Source organism: Lepidochelys olivacea (genome assembly GCF_965140295.1).
Source record: "Lepidochelys olivacea isolate rLepOli2 genome assembly, chromosome: 14".
NCBI lineage: Eukaryota > Metazoa > Chordata > Testudines > Cheloniidae > Lepidochelys > Lepidochelys olivacea.
Genome location: NC_140424.1, coordinates 22042272 through 22062416, shown reverse-complemented (window position 1 = coordinate 22062416; position 20145 = coordinate 22042272). Strand labels below are relative to the sequence as shown.

Below are 20145 nucleotides of genomic sequence, written 5' to 3'. Positions count from 1 at the left end.
GGACAGCCCCATGTGAGGCAAACAAAGATTTCAGCCTCATTGGGCTGAAATTTTCCATGCTGGGTGTCTATCTTGGGCTGAATATGTCTGGAAAAGTTCAGCCAGCCTCCTGGGAAACCTGAGTCCCAAGCCAATTCAGCAACACTGCAGGCTTTGTGCAAAGCACACTTGGCTGAAAGATCACCCCCTCCCTCCCCCCCGGAATTTTTAATTTAACATGCAAATTACACGATTCCTCTGATCGGAGGAGTTCAAAGCCCTTTACCAATATGGATTGTTTCACAACCTGTCAGTGAAGTAGGTCTCTAATTATTTGTATTATAGTAGAACCTAGCAGCCTCAATCAATATGAAGGCCGCATTGTGCTAGGTACTGTACACCCATAGAGTGGAAAGACAGCCTCTGTCCCAAGAAGCTTGAAATCTAAACAGACAAAGGAGCAGCGGGTGACGTGTCTTGGACACCATCATCGCGCCAGTCAGTGGCATAGCTGGGAACCCCTGCTCTGACTTCTAGTCCAGTGTCCTAGCCACTGAATCACATTGCCTCTGCATATTATATCTGTTATATATCTGAGAAACAGGCACAGGGAAGTGTGACTTACCCAAGGCCTTCACAATGCGTCACTCACAGCACGTAGGATGTAGGATTTGTGTCTCTGCTGAACTGCTTGGGATCTGGTCCTTCAGCCCCTGGGTCAGTGGGACTGTTCACAGTGTTGGGGCCTGGCGGCCATAACACTGACAGAAACTGCACAGCGCTTCTAAGTGGGCATAACCGCTGCCAGATTCCGTGGAACGCCAGCGTTCAGCGGCGGCTGTGAAGGTGCTTGGCTGCGCGTGTGGGGGTCTGGGAAAGGGAGAGCCGTGTCCACCCTGTCGCCAAAGTGCACACAGGAGCTGGGAGGATCCAAGGCAGTGGTATCAGAAAAGTGCCAACCTGCCAGGAATCAGGGCCTGCAGCAGAGCCAGTCTCTGGGCCACCTAACGAGCACAGCTGGCTTGTATTAGGCCCTGAGATGTGGGAGGATCCCGAAGCTCAGGCTGCAGCCTGAGCCCAAATGTCTACACTGTAATTAATCAGCCCCTTAACCTGAGCCCTGGGAGCCTGAGCCAGCTGGCATGGGCCAACCTTGGGTGTCTAATTACAGTGTAGACATACGCTGAATCTGGCTCTGACCTGGGGCTCCAATTCCTGACTCATGACTCCTGCTCGAAGCACCAAGCATGACCATCCATGTCATGGGCGGTGCATGAGCTCCCCCTTTGGGGAGGCTAGCCATGCAGCCCCCGCTCCTGCTGCTCCTACCCCGCCCCCTGTCTGCCGGAGTCCCGAACCTTCTCCTCCCCGCCACAGCCGGAAAAGCCCCACGCCAAACTGCCCCTGGCTGCCGGCCGAACCATCCCAGGTTGCTGGCCGGCCCAGCTCTGGGTCGACTGCTGACCCCAGTGTCAGCCCCAGCTCCAGGCCACCGGCTGGCACCAGCTGGCCTCCAGCGGAGCTCCTGCCGGCATCAGCGGAGAGGTTGGAATGTGAGTGGGGCCAGGGCCTGGGACAGGGGAGGCTTAGCCTCCCCTGGCCTATTATACCTGTTGCCCATGACCCAGTCCCAGTCACTGACACAGGCATATTGGATGTCTGGGGCAAAAAAAAAAAAAAAAATTCAAGCAGCCCAGGGCTATGGGACAAAGCTGGACTTTTCTCGTAATGGCTGCTCTGGGCCAGGGTGCGGCTGGGCACCCCAACTGGCAGCTGGGAGCCTGTCTCTCTTGTTTCAGTGTAGCAGCCGTTAATTGTATCCAGTTTGCAAATTAATTCCAATTCAGCAGTCTCTCGTTGGAGTCTGCTTTTGAAGTTTTTTTGTTGAAGAATTGCCATTTTTAGGTCTGTAATCAAGTGACCAAAGAGATTGAAGTGTTCTCTGACTGGTTTTTGAATGTTATAATTCCAACGAGAGACTGCTGAATTGGAATTAATTTGCAAACTGGATACAATTAACTTAGGCTTGAATAGAGACTGGGAGTGGATGGGTCATTACACAAAGTAAAACTATTTCCCCATGTTTATTCCCTCTCCTCCCCCCCCCCGCCACTACTGTTCCTCACATGTTCTTGTCAATGGCTGGAAATGGCCCACCTTGCTTATCACTACAAAAGGTTCCCCCCCCCCCCCACTCTCCTGCTGGTAATAGCTCACCTTACCAGATCACTCTGGTTACACTGTGCATGGTAACACCCATTGTTTCATGTTCTCTGTGTATATAAATCTCCCCACTGTATTTTCCACTGAATGCATCTGATGAAGTGAGCTGTAGCTCACGAAAGCTTATGCTCAAATAAATTGGTTAGTCTCTAAGGTGCCACAAGTCCTCCTGTTCTTTTTGTCTCTCCTGTGCTCTCCATGGCCTCCTGCTGGCACATAAGTGGTGTGGCGGAGAAGCCAGTGGATGCCTGTGCAGCGGGGACAAAAGCCAGACTGGGGGAGGGAAAGGAGGAGACTGAGATGAAGTCTGGTGAGACTGGGACTGGAGGGAGATGGGGAGAGAAATTGGGTCTGGGACTGGCTGGGCGAAGAGCCTGGGAGTAGGAACTGTGGAGAGCGGGGAGGATAGGACAGATTGGACAAGGAAATTGGGAGCTGGATGGAGACTGGGATTGGGAGCTGGTGAGGGAAAAGGGATTTACCGGGAGCCAGTTGGATGCGGGACGGGGGAACAACAGTGAGATCAGACAAGGAGCTGGAGGGGGGACAGTGGGACTGCCCGGGCAAGGAGACTGGTGCGGGGGGAAATGGGAATGGGGGAATGGGAACAAGGGGAGACAGAACTGACAAGGAGCCGGGGTGCGGGGAGGGACCTGGGCAAACAGACTGGGAGAAGGAGCCAGGGAGGGGGGAGCCTGTGGCAAGGAGACAGAGATGGAGACTGAATGAGGAGCTCAGGGAGGGAGACTAGGATGGGGAGTCAGTGGGGGATGAGTGAGACAGATTGGACAAGGAGCTGGAAGGGGTGAACTGAGACTGGCTGGGGAAGGAGACTGGGACTGAGAGTAGGGGGGTCTGATTTGCAAAAGTGCTGAGGGTCATGCATAGGAATAAAAATTTGGCCGCTTTTGGAGGGGCACTTTCTGTGCCCCCTATGGCCAGAGGAGCTGTCTCTTCCTCTCCCTCCTCCATGGCCCCGGGGCTGGTGGGGCTGTCATCTCCTGCCCTGGCCCGGGGCCAGGCTGATGCGGGGGGCATGTCCCTGCTTGCCCCCACTTGCGCACGCCCCTGCTGAGCACTCACAGCTACAACTGATATCAGTGGGAGCTATGCTTTGAATGTATAAAGTGCTGTATAACGCTAAGTACTCTGAAAAAATCCTATACTAATTGTCTCCAGCCAGACACCAAAATTAGCGGATAGTTTTGACTTTAATCTTTCTGTGCCTCAGTTCTCCATCTGTAAAATGGGAACAATACCATCCCCACAGCTCACAGGAGGTTGTAAGAAAAAATCAGTTAATATTTGTGAAGCACTTGGATACTGTAGTGATGAGTCATAGGCTGGGTCTGCACTTAAAATGGTACAGTGGCACAGCTGTAGTGCGGCAGTGTAGACACGACTGTGAAAGGGGTGGTTCTCCAGTTACTGTGAAGAGCCACCTCCTCGAGAGGTGGTAGCTAGGTCAATGGAAGAGCACTGAAGGAGGCAAGGGTCCTGTGGAAGAAATATTATGTGATCGTGTAATTAAAGACTATCATGCATACACATAAGGGGTCTGAATTAAAGTTGCACAGGCAATCTTCATTCTGGCATTTCCTAGTTTTTGAGTGCTTGACTTTGCAACATTAATAATGGGGTGGGTTCCCCCCTTGTATAATGTGTATTTAAGGTCTGATCCAATACCCACTACAGTCAGGGGAATGACTCTGATGAGCATTTGTTAAGGCTTTGTGCCTGGTGGTATACAAAGTAACTACCACAATTCCCCATGAATGGTAGTAATGTGACATCCCTATAGTAACACAAATTGTTTACTGGCACTTGTACAACTTCCTTCAATCTGCTCTCGGCTTGCAGGCCTCTGAGAGAGGAAAATAGCTGGAAATGTTTTTGGTTGCGTAGCCGTCTGTGATCAATGTTTTGCACCCCTCCTGCTTAGTGAGAGACAGAAATGGATGTTTTTTTAAAGGAAATCTTGGAGCCTTCTCAACGGGATGCGTTCAATCACCTGACACAGATGGAAACGGCCACTGCTTGCGCCTTTAAGAACTCAGTGAAAGGTAAGATGACTGCACTGTGGGTGATGTAGCTTGTACCTCCCCGGGTTTAATTCTGCTGCCATTGAAGTCGATGGCAAAGCTCCCTCTGAGATCTGTTGGAACAGGAGTGGCCATGCAAGCTCAAAGGTTAAATTCATCTACAGCTGAGCAAATATTGGAAAAAAAACAAGCCCTCTAAAATACAGTCAAACTTAAATAAAGTCACTTTGACTGTGCTCACTCCCCTTGTGTGCTTGCTTTATGCTGGGGGGAGGGGGATTAAGTTCTGGGATGGACCAGCCCTTAAGCTCAACTGCTCAAATATTCACCAAAACCAAATTGCAAAATATGGAGCCAACGAGGGACAGTGAGAATTGTTCTCTGTGAATTTTTCCCTTGACTATGCAGTTTGAAAGTTGTGCTCTTGTTGGTTAGTTCATTCAATCAATCAGGAAATTAAATCAATGCCATGTTTCTTACGGAACTCAGCAGGAAATTTGAATATGCACTAAAAGCTATTTGGAAATTATCTGCAGACCTATCATTATTCACTGACGAACTCTGTGATTCATTTCCAATATACTGGAGAATATTGGAATTTGTTCATGGACAATTAAACAGAAAGAGGTGATACTGATCAGATAAGTGGCTTGTCACAAATCATTTGCCCACCTGTAAATTCTGCTCTCTGAAGTCCCCACTGAGTGACGTACCTGAGTGGAGAAAATTGGTCCCAGGAATTTAAGTATTAGCTTATTCTACAGGGTCTTGCCAGTTAGGATCACAAGGTGTGTAACTTTCAGCAGATAGCATGAAGAGGATTCTCAGTGTAAATGAGTATGGCTCAAATGAGAACCTAGCCCAAAGTTGTCTAACATTGATTAGTCCTCTCTCTAAGCAGGTTTAGTATTAACACAGTCGTGGTTAAACTTATTTTCACAAGGCAGGCTTACTGTTTCCCTAGCTGAGTGCACTGTTTTGTAGTTGATTCAGTCCAGGGAGTCAAATATCAACACGTTATTTGTTTATTGCATGCTGTATGAATAGGTGCAATTGTTCTTTACTGGGATTCTGCTCTGTTGGCTCTCAGTGAAATTGGCAGTAGGAGTGATGCCAGAATCTCAAAGCAGAGCATTGAGCTGGCAAGTCACCCACTATATGACTGCCATGTGCTAGGATTGATTTCATGGAAGGACAGATGCAGCCTGGCTTCCATTCCCACCGAAGGCCTTGTACGGCCATTATGTGGTTACATACATACATGCCAAGTCTCCCTGCGCTACAGAAACAGCAGCAGCATCTCTGCACGGTCTGCTGGGCACAGGATTTTGAAGTCAGCTGTTGGTAGCAGCTTTTAGAGGAATGGCTGCGGGGTGGAGTGGGGAGAGGGTTAATCTGTTGTATTTGGGCATTAATGTCATGAAGCTTTCCGTCCTAAAGAGAGGTGATATTTCACAGAGAGTACTGGTATTCTAAAGGTGGAAGAGCACAGCATAGCAAAATATGGATGTGTGACTTATTGTTTTAATTTAAATGTGTGCAAATACAGCCATACAATCTGTGATGTTTGGACATCTCTACTCCAGACCTGTCTTCTGTCCAAACTACAGTCTCAGCCTGTCTCTCTGGCATCTCCTTGTGGATGTCTAGCTGTCAGCTGGAGCTCAGAACGGCTAAGATTGCACTCCCTCTCCCCACTCCAAGCCGGCCTACTACTTCCTACTGTGGATAACACCGCCATTCCACTTGTCACTCAGGCTCGTAACCTGGGTGTCATCTTCGACTCGGACTTCTCTTTAGGTCCTCACAGCCAGACTGTCTGAGTCTTGGAGATTCTTCAGCAGAACTTCTAAGATCTGGCCTTTTCTGTCCATCCACACAGCCAACACTCTCTCCTCCTGGCTCTCAGCTCGCTTTTTCATTATTGCAGCATTGTTCTCTGCGGCCTTGACAAAGGTAGTCATGCCCTGTTCATATCCATTTAGAAGGCTGCTCCAACAGTCATTTCCCTTGCCCATTGCTTGGACCATGTCATCCCTCTCTTAGCATCCCTCAATGGGTTCCCCTTTCTCTATTGCATCAGACCTATCTCCACCTGCCTATCATCTCTCATTGGTTACTGAAAGGTCGACTCCCGCCTCTGATCACCCGGTCATGATGCCAGCCTTCACTGCCCCCTTGTTCGATGTTAAATCAAGCACCTTTCTGCTTTCTCCCATGCTGCCTCACACACTTGGGAGGTGGCTGAGCATCGCCTCTCTGTGCCTCGGTTTCCTGTCTCTCAAATGGGCATAATAGTATTTCTCCACCTGTGTGTTGTGAAGACAAATTAATCAAAGATTCTGAGGCTCTCAGACTCTACAGCAATGAAGCATGGGTGGTAGTACTGCCAGTGACTGATAGAGGGTCAGAACTTCAGCCCTGGAAGCTCACAGCAGCTCTAAAGCCAACGTAATGGTCCCTTGAGAATTTCTCCCGTGGTGGGGCATCCTCTGGGTGCTGCAGAGGTGCTGTGTAAAATAGCCATTTGTGAGAGGCTGAGAAAGAGACCAAATGGTCTGGGGGCTGGGTAATGGTCTACAGTCTCTCGGTCACTAGTGTGAACACACTTACTTGGTGGGGACTAAAAGTAGTTACTGTTCAGTATGAAATGAGTCTGTGAAACAAATTCAGCCCTCGCTTAAGTCATCATCAGGAGGAGTTACACCCGCTGGCTAATGTTACTGTATGCTCCAGAGCAGGCTGGCAGCTGGGGGGATTGAACCTGGGACTTCTAGATCTAAATGCACGAAGCTCTACACCCACTGGTGAAAGAGCCTGCTGTGTTAACCCAGGCTGCAGCCAGCTCAGCTGTTCTCTGTGACCCGAGCGCCACCCAGAGTGGGTGTGGATTACAACAGGGATGAACTTGACCTTCATGGTGCGTGGGTATATGCATCATAGAGCCCACTTCCACGGCTGGCACTAATTAATACCCTTAGTCTCAGCACAGAGGGCAAGGGCTGGTGGTGACCAGCCAGCCCTGGTGCCGATGGAGACTGGGCAGTAAGATGAGGGTTGCTAATATCTGTGCTGTGGACAGATGGAAAATGGCATCCCGCAGAGCCGTCAGCGTGACACCTTTCTCCTGTGCTAGGGCTGCGATTTTTCAAAGGCTGTCTGGCACCCAGCTCCCATTGGTCTTCAATGAGATTTGGCCACATTTTCACCAACAGCTTCAAAAAAACGGAGAGCTTAGTCCAGTTTGTGTTGGTGGAATTAGAATGAAAGGAAAACTCCAAGGAGGGCAGCTGAGACGAGGGGAACAAAGAGCAAAGGGAAGAAGAGCGAGAAGGCGTATAGTACTTTCTCCAAGAGATGCTCGTCAGAAATTGGATAGATAGGTCGGGAGCCCCTTGTGGGCCCTAGGAAGGGACAATTGAAACAGGAGGAACTCTCACTCAGGAGACCACTAACAGCACAAGACGTGACCCTGAGCCACTGGGCTAACAGGGGCTGCTGCTCAAGGCAATTAGCTTCAGTACCAATCATTAATTGGTTAATCATTAACCCTTACCCATTAATTTCCATACATGATTTAAAGCACCCCACCTGCGGCCGCTTTCTTTTAGCGAGTGCACATTGCAACAGTGCCTGGATGTCGTGTGTGTGTGTGTACACACACACGCATGCATGCACCATGCAGCAATTAACCACAGCTTCAGCAAGGCAAGCACATATCCTAGAGGTATATCTAGGAGTCACACCCAGAAAGAAGGTCACAGCCATTGTACTGTCCATAGGCACTTTGGTCTAAATCCTCTCCCCCAAGCCCAACTCACTTGGCTGCATGCTCATGGACTACAGGGGGGAGGAATCTTTCCTCCCAGGAAGCCATGCCCAGTAACCCATCGGTGAGTGTGTGACAGGTCCCCCTCTGTCCCAGATCTGCAGGGGATATGAGTCTAGCTGGGAGTCTTGGCTCTTTAGCTGTAGCAGCTTATACTTGTAGTCATGGAGGTTCCCGGTTCAATCCCACTGTGTGGGTCAAGCTGGAAGCCACCACACCACTCTGCAGCAAATACTTCAGCTGAAGATCTGGACTAGTCACTGCAGCCTTAGCAGCCCCTCTCTGTGGCATGGGGAAGGAAGGGGGGATCCACATAATAGCCTGTTCCCCATGCCTGCCCCCAGAGAACTGCTGTGCATGAGCCCCCCTGGAGCTGGGCCCTGTGGCACACAGGAAGCATGCCTCCCTGGCAGTTCCTGCAATCTAGCCGTGCACAGACGTAGCAGATCTGCAGGGTTTGCTCCCCCTCCCCTGCTGCAGAAGGGAGCAGGAGTTGGGCAATTGCATTTAACCTCCTGTGGGGAGCGAGTGTGACTCTTTACAATTGTGGGACCAGCTGGCTGAGGAAGGCAGAACCCAGCCCCCTTCCCTAATGAAAGACAGGCTGTCTCCAAAATGCAAACAACACGCAGCGGAGCAGTCACGCTCTGGACATCTTGAGGTGGGTGGGGCGAGTTTCCTTTCGACCACTTATTTTTCTTAGCTCACGTGGTACTGTACGCGTCCATCAGCCTGCAGATGTTTCTGTTGCCACCCACGCGGTAGGGGTTATAATAACACTGTCTGAACCCTCAGGCTTAGTGACCGTGGGCTGCGGAACACCACCTTAGAGAAAAGGATGCTCTTATAAAGCCAGCAAAACCATTAGCATTCACTTAGCAGGGCCAAACTTTACGGCTTCATTTGACAGGCAAAAACAGTGGCTGGTCTGCTTGCCATGAGGCCTGCAGTTTCTCCCTCAAGGCAAGGTGTGCATAGTTGGCAGGACACAACAGAGAGTCCATCTCCAAAGACTTGCTGGCAACCGCTGGCCATCAGAGTGCTGGAGGAGGCAAATAACATGTACTGTATGGAGACAGATATATGCATATGTTGTTATAAGCTTGGACTCCTGCCCAGGGGGACACAGAAAACAGATGGTGCTAGAATTGTGACCTTGCAGCTAAGCTATAGGCCTTCACTGGCAGCCCCCTGACATCAGTTTCCTTCTTACATGGGAGGGCCTAAGCAGTCTGGCTCTTGGCCTGTTACAGAGGCCACAAGGCTGTAGCTAGTAAACTGAGGCACGTTTACCACAGCTCCAGTCAGTTCAGCTAAAGGTTTATGCCTCATCTAGCAGAACTGTTAGGCCAGGTTCTCTGCTGCATGCAGAGCCAGGTGCTATCAAGGAACTGGTTAATACTCCCTCATTCTTTGCCCCAATAGCCTGGGGGCCGCTCTGTTATACCAGCTGGGGACCATACACCAGGCTGGAGTGCAGTGTGCTCTTCTGGTCACCTCCCATACATTCCACCCGACACACCATAGACTCATCGACTTTAAGGTCAGACAGGACCGCCAGGATCATCTAGTCTAACCTCCTGCATATTGCAGGCCACAGAACCTCACTCATCCATTCCTGTAATAGACCCCTAACTTCTGGCTGAGTTACCGAAGTCCTCAAATCCTGATTTAAAAAATCCACCATTTACACTAGTTTAAACTTGCAAGTGACCCATGCTGCAGAGGAAGGCGAAAAACCCCAGGGTAGCTCTGCCAATCCTACTCAGGGGAAAATTTCTTCCGGACCCCAAATATGGCAGTCATGTGGGTGAGACCCACCAGCCAGACACCTGGGAAAGAATTCTCTGTAGTAACTCAGAGCCCTTCCCCTCTAGTGTCCCATCACCAGTCATTGGAGATATTTGCTGCTAGCAGTCGCAGATGGGCCACATGCCGTTATACGCAATCTCATCATACCTCCCCTCCATAAACTTATCAAGCTCAGTCTTGAAGCCAGTTAGGTTTTTGGCCCCCACTGCTCCCCTTGGGAGGCTGTTCCAGGACTTCACTCGTCTGATGGTTAGAAGCCGTCATCTAATTTCAGGCCTAAACTTGTTGATGGCCAGTTTATATCCATTTGTTCTTGTGTCCACGCTAGCGCTTAACTTAAATAACCCCCCTCCCACGCTGGTAATTATCCCTCTCATGTATTTATAGAAAGCAATCCTATGACCCCTCAGTCTTTGTTTTGTTAGGCTAAACAAGCCAAGCTCTTTGAGTCTCCTCTCATAAGGCAGATTTTCCATTCCTCGGACGATCCTAGTAGCCCCTCTTTGCACCTGTCCCACCTGCGTTAGGGGCTGCAATGAGGAAGCATGTTCAGTGAAGGATCCTCAGTTCTTGAACTTGCTTCCACAGCTGCTCGAGCAGTCTGAGGTGCATGAGTGAGAACCAGCTGGGGCGTAGATTCCAGTGCACATCAGCATGTTGCCCACTAACTGTCCGTGTAGACCTTGCTGGTGTGCAGTAAAAGTTCCCTAGCGTGTGCTGACGTAGTCCAGTTTCACAGTATTACGTCATTGTGCACTAGGGATCATATACTGCACCAGCAAGGTCCGCACGGACAATTAGATCATGGCACACTATTGTACATTAGAACTCACAGCCCAGGTGGTGTGCACTAACACATGGGGTAGCCAAGCTCTGAGTTTGTGGTGTATCTAATCAGACCTTTTCAAAAGGAAAGATGGCTGTTTGGGAGGAGGCTGTTGGTTCCTTTAGTTGAGTGTCCATTTTGTCTTGTATTAATTAATGATGTCTTTGGTATCTCAGACTACAGCTGGTTGGGGCTTGTATTTCCCCCTGAACCCCCCCCCCCCACTCAAATCCTGACAGAAATGAAACCTTTTAGTTTTCTTCTAAATGTTTCCATCTCAATTTTTGGAGGTTTATTTAAAAAACTGAAAAGTTTATAGTTTTTTGGCAACAGAAATTTTTTTAGGGGTTGATGTTTGAAAGAAAACCCCCACATTTTAGATTTTAGCCATTAAAACAAGTGGTGTAAATTTCCATTTTGTTGACAAGCCACTTTTCATCAGCCTCCCTGCAAAAACACAAATGCAACCCCTCCCCAATTTCAACATACAATTTCCAACCATCTACAAAAGCATAAAGATTTATATAAATGGCGTCCGTCCGTTGTGAGTTCAGCAGCATCTTCTCTGGTCTTTGAACTCACATTTTATTTGTTCCAGGAAGTGGTGCAGATGCCAGAGGGGTGACAATGCCTGGATGATTGTCACTCACATGATCACTGCTGGCTTCTTGAGTATCTATCTTCAGTGGGTGGAATACATGAATTCAATTAGAAATGACTGACGTTTTCTTTGGGACTCTAGCACCTGCCAACATACAATGTGCTTGTTAAGTGTCTGAAGCACACGCTATGCAAAAATGCAAGGTACTGGAACCTCCTGCTGGAATAGATATTTCATCAAGTTTTCTTGTTGGGATTGGGTCAAGATTTCTCTGGGCTGGATGAAATGGGAAAGTTTCTACTGTACTCACCTAAGCCATGCTTCCCATCTACACAGTTATTTATACCAGTGCTAGCTGGGAGGGCAGTGTCTGAACTCTACATGCTTCCATAGATGTACCCTAAGTGGGTGCTGGAAAGTGATAATATTGAGGAGCTTGTAGACAGAATTTCTCTATCAACAGAATAAATAAAGCTTGAGGCAACAGCAGTGCAAGGTTCTCCACATACTACTGTTCATCTGCCTCAACCTTGACCTGGAGAAAGAAGCTCAAGGAGAAAAGTACAGTCTTCATGACTGTTCAGTCATTGGTCTCACTGCTGAGACTACCTAGATGGGAGGGTGGGTTTGGCAAGATGGACATCCGTCTGTTGGAAAATAGACCAGGACCTTGATTCGTTATTCCACACAGGCCATCAAATGGACAGTGGCAAACAGAGCTGACTGAAAAAATGTCTTTTATTTCCCCAGCAAAACATGTTGAATGAAACATTTTTATTTGAGATTCTTCAGGGAGTCTTTTGAAACTAAATAAAACTAAAAATGTTTCATTTTGATTCGAATTGAAATGTTTGTTTCTTGTTGTTTTTCGAGTACCAAACTGAAATGAAAAATGCAGTTAGAAACCAAACCAAAGATTTTGTTTAGAAATTTCCTATAGAAAATATTAGTCAAAAATGTCCCTTTCTTGCAAATATATATATATATTTGGATAAAATTGCATTTTTCGGCAGAACATTTTTTGGGAGACAAAAGATTTAGATCAGCTTTAGTAGGAACTTTTAGTCATGACTTAACTGGATGGGATTCAGGCAAAGGTTTTATATCCCATTACCAGAACCTGCGCTGCACCCTTCAAAAGCCTTTTCTGGGGAAGTGCTGCATGTCTTCTGAGGAAGAGCTGGAGAGGGGAGGCTTGGTAGATTGGAGAGTTGCCTCATAATTGGTGAGAGCCACTGATTCACATGTCCATAGCAATGTGAGCATGCATGTTTCAGCTTCATCAGACCACACACTTCATCCTTTGCAGCACATCTTCAGAGAGCTGTAGAGTAGCCCTTTGGAGACAAGGCATGGAAGAGCAGGGAAACACAAAATCAAGGGTAGGACTGGCCACATTTGAGAAAAGTTCTGTGGAGGGCAGTTGTGTCAGTGTATACAATGTCATATGTTATTACGTTCTATCCTGCAAAGTCAGGCGATGGGAATGGAAGACCGAGTGGGGCACATATACCCATGAAAAGTCTGGGGGGTGGTGTAATTGTCCCCCTTGCCCTATATCAAATAATGCCCCTGGAACAGGATGCAGCCAAACTTTATTTTTTTTAAATGGTCTTTCTGGTGCATTACAAAGGCAGAACATCTGACAACATCATTAAGCAATGATTCCATTTCAAGACTATGCAGGAAACACTTTGACCTGGCTTTTCATGTTCAGTCTCTCACGCCAGGTAGCTCAACTTGCCAAAGACACTCAAGGTGCAGAAGGATCTGGCTTCATGCATAACTTCTCTTGAGAACGTTGCTAAGCAGATATGGGTGGGGCAGTATGTCCTCAGATAGCTCTCCAGAACTCAGAAATTGTCATGTCTTCTCAATCTCACTGGTCTTCCCAGTCTTCTTTCCAGCCAGGCCCATTATGGTCATGACCTATTAAGCCCCACAGAACTGGTGTTTCATCACCAATATCCTGTCCTTATGACAGTTGTATGCAGCCCAGAATACGTTTACTAGATCAATGTAAAGCAACGTCCTGACTGCTGATCCTTTTTTTGTGTGCATGTGGCATGGCAAGCAGGTTTATTAAGAGGAACAACACTGCCCGCAAATAACAGAAATTAACCTTTCCCCGCTGTCTCTTGGGTTTCTTTCTGTTCAATATAAAAAAATCTCATGAGCCCTTTCCCAAAATTAGCTTCAATAATATTGCATGATATATGTATGATGAATGTCTCTGATTAATGTGTTTTATTACAAGTGCATTTGAAGACATGAATAATGTATGTGTACTGGAGTTGTACAAAAGTTTTGTAACAAAACCAAGCCTGGAACTTGAAAGCAGGTTCACTGATGAGTTTCATAGGCTTTTGGTGATCCTGGCCTGAAGTTTGAGTTAACCTTAGGCTTATTTTAGCACGTCGTCCTGCCTGGAAACCGTTTACATTCAGTGGCTTGCAAAGAGATATGGACTGAGAAGCTGCTAGTTGTATGTGAGTTAGGTTTAGTCCAGTGTCTGGATTTGATGCTGCTGAAACCTTAGGAGCTAGTCTCATGAGATTTTGGCCCCAAGGAGCAGAAACTTCACCAAACCAGCTGGTCTCACAAGATCTCATCATCTGGGGCGAAAATCATGTGAGAACCCTTATTTCCAGGTTCTGGGGGGCACATCTACCCTGGAATCAGAAAGCGGGACACTCTGGGTTTTATAAACTGACCAGTTTCATCTGAGTTTCATTTTCGACCCATCTTCAGTTTTGCCTGATTCCACCTTGAAACGAAACCAAAACTGGTGCTTTGGGCTGAGTTTTTAGGTTCATTTGAACCCCAGGCTCAAAGTCAAACAGAAAGGGGCCAGATCCTCAGCTGCAGTCCATAGAGCTGTGCTGCTTTACCCCAGCTGGAAGTCTAGAGGGGCAGACTCCACTCTCCTTCATGGAACTCCTTTGCCTCTCACTGGTGCAAGCCATTGAAGTGAGAGGAGAATCTAGCCCAGAGGGGGCACAGAACATACACATGCATTTGTGCAAACACAGATGCCCGTATATTATTAATCGTTAGGGTCTCATTGTCCTGCCTGTGCTCATGCTGAGTAGTACCTTACTACGAGTGGCCCCTATGGACTGTATGCACTAAGGGACTAGTAAGGATGGCACAACTGGGCCCTAATGAAGTGCCATTCAGGAGGTGTAGTAGACTTCGCTCCCCATAAGATACGATGTAGTTCCTTCCCCTTTGTTTCATATTAACAAAGCATTCTTGGTTATGTCATACTACGTGTGCATTCTAACGTACATTACAATAGTCCCTTGTTTTTGCTGAGTTCTTACCAGCCCATGCAAATGAAAATAAGTAGTCACTGAACTCTGTAAACATACTAGCTAGTGTCCCACAAGCTAAAAGAAACCCAGACTCAGAGTCAGGACAGACTGCAGTCAGTGGCCAGAGGCACGCACGCCAGGTTTGTATAATTTTTGGTGGTGCCCAGAATGGGTCGTAGAGCCGTCCCATCCATAGGATGGATCGGGGCAATGGCTCTGGGCCCCGCGCTTTGGCAGGCCCTGTGCTTCAGGGGGACATGGGGTCCAGGGTGGCCTGGGGGATTAGCGGGGGGCCTGGTGCCGGCAGCAGTGAGCGACCCGGCCCCAGTCTGCCCCTGCTCCACCCTCTCCCCACCCCCATTCCACCCCTTCCCGCCCTGCCTCTTTTCAGCTTCTGTTCCCTCCCCTGAGCGACACCGGGAGCCGGCGGAGCAGGCTGGGGCCGGGTCACTCGCTGATGCCAGCACCAGGCCCCCCGCTAGCCTCCCAGGCCACCCTGGACCCTGTGTCCTCCTGAAGCACGGGGCCCCCCAAAGCACAGTAAGCCCGAACATTGATGGAGCGGGGCCCACGTTTCTAAGTATTGGTGGAGCACAGGCCCCACAGGCCCATATAACTTGCCACCTATGGCCAGAGGGACACACAGACAAATTTCGGTGAGCTAGCTTTTCCCCATAAACATGTAAATAGGGTTAAGTTATCCTGGAACACATGAGGACCCCATTTCCTTCACATTGGTTCTGGCACCATTCTCGTACGGCTTGGATCCCTCTTAGCAAAAGTTGCTGAGCTCAGTGTAGTGCTGGCTCTGCATTCCTGGATGATGAGTGAGGGGTTCCAGTGTTTACTTTGAACACTGTTCCCTGTGTCTGAATCCACCGGGTGTTAAATTCTTCCAGATTTCTGGCTCTGTGCTGCAACTCAGACGTGGAAAGGAAACCGTTCTGCTGCAGAATAGGGAGGTCTCTGTATGAGCTACTCAGCCTACTGCTCCCTGATGTTTCTTTGAGTAAAACACAATCGAGAAGGGATTCATTTAATTCTGTTATGCTCATAGGCTCCATTTACCATTAGATTTGTAAGGGGTATCAGAAGTGCACAGCTGAAAACAGGATGGAAAAATCCCAGTAGAGAAAGCACTATTGTAGAATTCATTGATGAAGAAAGATCAGAGGTGCTCACAAGGATTGTTCTTGGGTAGCGAAAGGCAGTATTTGGGAGGTGGTTTCTCATGTCTTGCGTTTTACAGTCAGCCACATCTGTCTTTTCCAAAGGAGAAGAAAATATACTGCACCAACCCCTTAATGTGGCCCCTAGACTTTTGGAGTCTGAACTCTAGAGGCAAATATTGTGTCCATCCTTCGTAGGTTTGGGTCCTTGTGCGGGAATCAACAAAGAGTCTGGTCAAGATTTCCAGAAAAGTGATCAATGATTTTGGAAGCCCAACTTCAGACACCTTAAAGGGACCTGATTTTAAGGAAGTGTTGAGCCAACGCTCTCACTCAAGCCGAGCAACCCAGAATCACCCGTCGCTTTTGGAAATGTCAGCCAGTATTTTCATTTGTCAGCACCTCTTTTCTGAAGCTCTCTGTTGTGCTGTGTATAAAGATGCTGTTGGAAAATGTATTGTATTGTGCTGGCCTTCTTTTAATTCCAAACACCCTATCATCCAGCAACAGGGGAGAAAGTGTAGGCTAGTGGTTAGAGCAAGGCCCTTGCAGAAAAAACTCCTGCATTCTGATTCTGGCTCTGCTTCGACTTGCTGGGTGATTTTGGGCAAATCATATAACATGCTGGGCCTCAGTTTCCCCATTTGTAAAATGGGACTAATTATAATAACACCTCTGTACCAAATGGAGGATGACATGAGGCTGAATTAAATGTATGTAAAAGACTCAGAAGATCTCGAAGGAAAGGCCCTGGGAAGTTCAAAGTGGAACTTTGTTGGTCCAGCCAGGAAAATGGCCAATAGTGCAAAAAATAAAAATCAATAGTTCAAATTTGTAAACAAATTCAGTTCACCTCTCTGTGTGGCAAATAAATTTCCCATCAGAAATGTTTGGTGGACCAGCAAATTTTTAAGTGACTATCTTAGAATATTTGCAAAAAGCAAATTTAGCTTTTGGAATGGCAAATATTCACTCTGGAAGCTTCCATCTGAGAGTCACATTTATTCAGTCATGCAACAGAAACATAGCAAGTGAGCTATATGTCCAATCAAAACCGCTCAAATATGACCTATGTGTCTGACCAGAATGACTCAGAATATTGAATACTCACAACAAATTGCTACAGGACAATATATGGGCCTAGAATCATCTGAGGAAATGAGTATGTATCAAGAGGGCAAATGCACCTTAGCCCATCATTGATCAGATTGCAGATGGTTTGTAAGAGACAACATTTGTCTGATAAATTATTATGAGTTGTTGCTGAGCTCTAGCTCTAGCCCTTCCAGGGGTGTATGTGTTTGTGTATTGTGACAGGGTCAGGCCCGCTGGCTACAAAGGAGTGGTTGACGGTAGATACATTAGTTCCAGGTTAAGCAGGTCCCTTTTCCCTGGGTAAAATAACAGGGACTATTTTTGGAACACTCAGGAACTTTCTAGAACTAATTAAGGCAGGCAGGCTAATTAAGACACCTGTAGCCAATTGGGAAGCTGCTAGAATTAATTAAGGCTAATCAGGACACCTGGTTTAAAAAGGCTCTCACTCCAGTTAGTGAGGTGTGTGCAAGGAGCTGAGAGTGAGAGGGTGTGCTGCTGGAGGACTACAAATGCTATCTGCCATCAGGTGAGGATACAGAAGGTGTTGGGAGGAGGCCATGGGGAAGTAGCCCAGGGAGTTGTAGCTGTTGCACAGGTGTTACACAAAACACTGTAGACAGCTGTGATCCACAGGGCCCTGGGCTGGAACCTGGAGTAGAGGGTGGGCCTGGTTCCCCCCATTCCCCCAACTCCCTATTGGATACAGGAGGAGTTGACTTGGACTGTGGGTCCCACCAGAGGGGAAGGTCCCTGGCCTGTCCCTGACCCACTAGGTGGACCAGCAGAGACTGTGGGGATTGTTCTCCTTCCTTTTCCCCATGCTGGCCAGTGATGAGGTTATCTGAGTGAATGGCAGATTTGAGCCATGAAAGTGGCCAAACTGAGGGCTACTGTGAAGCTCTCAGGTGAGCAAAATCCACCAATAAGAGCAGGACCCACCAAGGTAGAGGAGGAACTTTGTCACAGTATGTGTGTGTACACATGCATGTGCTTTGCTTTTTCCTGTCTCCTCCTTTCTCTGCTGTGATCTGTGTCCTCAACACCCACTTTTGATGCCTTAAATCCTTCACTGGATCACAAAGTATAAGCAAATCTTTTTTTGTTCAATCCACATGTTCAAAAAGTTTCAGAGAGTTGCTGCCACCTATAGACTAGAAAAAATACAGTAACAGAAGCATGCAAGCAGCTGCCTTCTAACTAGACAAGGGCTGCTGATATAAAGCTGGGCTTTTCCTGCAGCATTATGAAAGATGGGCAGGGGCCAGTGGACAGGACGATGGGTACAAATGTGACTCTCGATAGCTTCCCTGGGAAGCTGGGTTCTTTCATTAGCCATCTTCCTCTCTGTCTTCCTTTCCCAATAAAATTGATTTCTCATAAGTGGGCAGCAAGGTAGAGATTGGCAAACAGCCAAAGAAGCTCCACCTTTCTGGAGGCTGCTGATCTTTTTCTTTTCTCCTTCTAGAGTTACTCCTTTCTGAGGGTCCACTGACATTAATGAATGGAATCTCACTACCTGATTGTGCGCTAGGGAAGTAACATTAGCCCCATTTTACTGGTAGGGAGCACTGAGGCCCAGAGAGTTGCCCACAGTCCTGTGGCAAATATGTGGCAGAAATGTGGCTGCCTCTCAGCTAGGGGGGCTGGAATGAGGGGTGCTGGGGGTGTGGCAGCAGCCCCTGGCTTGAAGTGGTTTCCATCATATACAGGGTTTACAATTTTGTTCAGTAGCTCTCAGCACCCCCACTAGACAACTTTTTCGAATGTCACTGCTCTCAGCTCCATGCCTTAACCACAAAGCCAGCCTCACTCCCTTCTCATCTGATATTCTGCAGAGTCACAAGGATGCGCCCATCTTCCCCACTTTAATCCCCCAGGCCTGTAGATCCTTGTGCCCTAGCCACTGCCTTTCTCTGCAAGAAGTCGACGTCACATCTTTCAAAAACCCATCAGCGCAGCTCTGTGGAGCAGCTGGCAGGGGACACTGATGAGCGGTATGAGACAATCCCTTTATCTCAGAGACCCAGGGCCTGATCCAAACCCATTGTGTTCAAGAGAAGTCTTTGGATTGACTTCAGTGAACCAGCGACAACTCATAACTTATCAGACAAATGCTGCCTCTTACAAACCATCTGCAATCAAATCAATGCAGCCTTGAGAGATGGGATTTGGAAATGAACCCACATCTCTCACATAGCATACCCATAAAGAAGTTTGCCAGACTAGGTCAGACCAGGATTCTGTTTAATTCAGTACCCTGTGTCTAACAGTTGCTTCAGAGGAAGGTGCAAGAAACCCCCACTTCATGGATAACTAAGGAGAAACCTGTGAATACAGGAAGTTTCTTTCTATCTCCTAGCAGTCAGTAATTGGCTCATGACCCCAATTACTCCTTATCAAATGTTTTCTTGTTAACATAGCTGTGGATGTTCTTGTTGTTTTTATAAATGTCTTATCCTTTCTTGAACTTTACTAATTTCTTGTCCTTTGTGATATATTGTGGCAGGGAGTTCCACAAGCTAAGTATGCATTGTGTAAAAAAATTAGTTTATTTTGACCGTTTCTTATCCCAAACCGGGCCATTGGCCCGTTATATCTGTAGTGGTTCAGTGGCATCTCTGCCATCAGCATCCTACAGTCCTTAAAATGTTTTAAATGTTTAAACTTTTAGTGCACACACACACAAATCTAGAAAATGCACTATCAGTGAAAAAGTCCCTCCTGACCCCAGTTAGGAAGTTTGGTGACTCCCAAGAACAAAGCTGATTAACTCACCCTTCACTTATTAAATTCCACATAACCATCCAGATGGGAGGACAGTGGGATAGCCTAAATCTGGTATTTTGGGCCCTGATTCAGCAAAACATTTAAGCATGTGCTTAATGTTAAACATGCTTCAGTGATCTGAGGGGTATGTGCTTAAAGTTCAGTTTGTGGTTAAATGCTGTGCAGAATAGGGATGGAATTACCCACATACTTGAAGTTAAGCATCTGCTGAAAAGCTTGATCTTGATCCACTGAAGTTGATGGAAGTTTCGCCACGATCAAGCCCTAAGTGCCTTGCTGAATTTGTCTGTCATGATCAAAGCTTTGAAATAGCCATTGGCTTGATGCACAAAGCTGGATCCTGGATTCAAATTTACCCAACGTTCTGGGTTGTTGGTTTGGACCAGTCTGTAAGTAGGAATACAGCGCTTCATAGCTTCTGGTATCTAAGGGAATATTGGATCCATTTCACAACACGTGGTT

General features: G+C 47.5%; 1 protein-coding gene across 1 annotated transcript in view; it reads left to right on the top strand.

The window, feature by feature from the left end:
• Nucleotides 1-20145, top strand: part of CDRT4 (CMT1A duplicated region transcript 4) — a 106370-nt gene that overhangs the window by 44299 nt on the left and 41926 nt on the right. The window contains exon 2 of the mRNA XM_084648231.1: nucleotides 4175-4265. Coding sequence (XP_084504357.1) covers nucleotides 4175-4265 — 91 coding nt within the window. The remainder of the gene's footprint in view (nucleotides 1-4174; nucleotides 4266-20145) is intronic.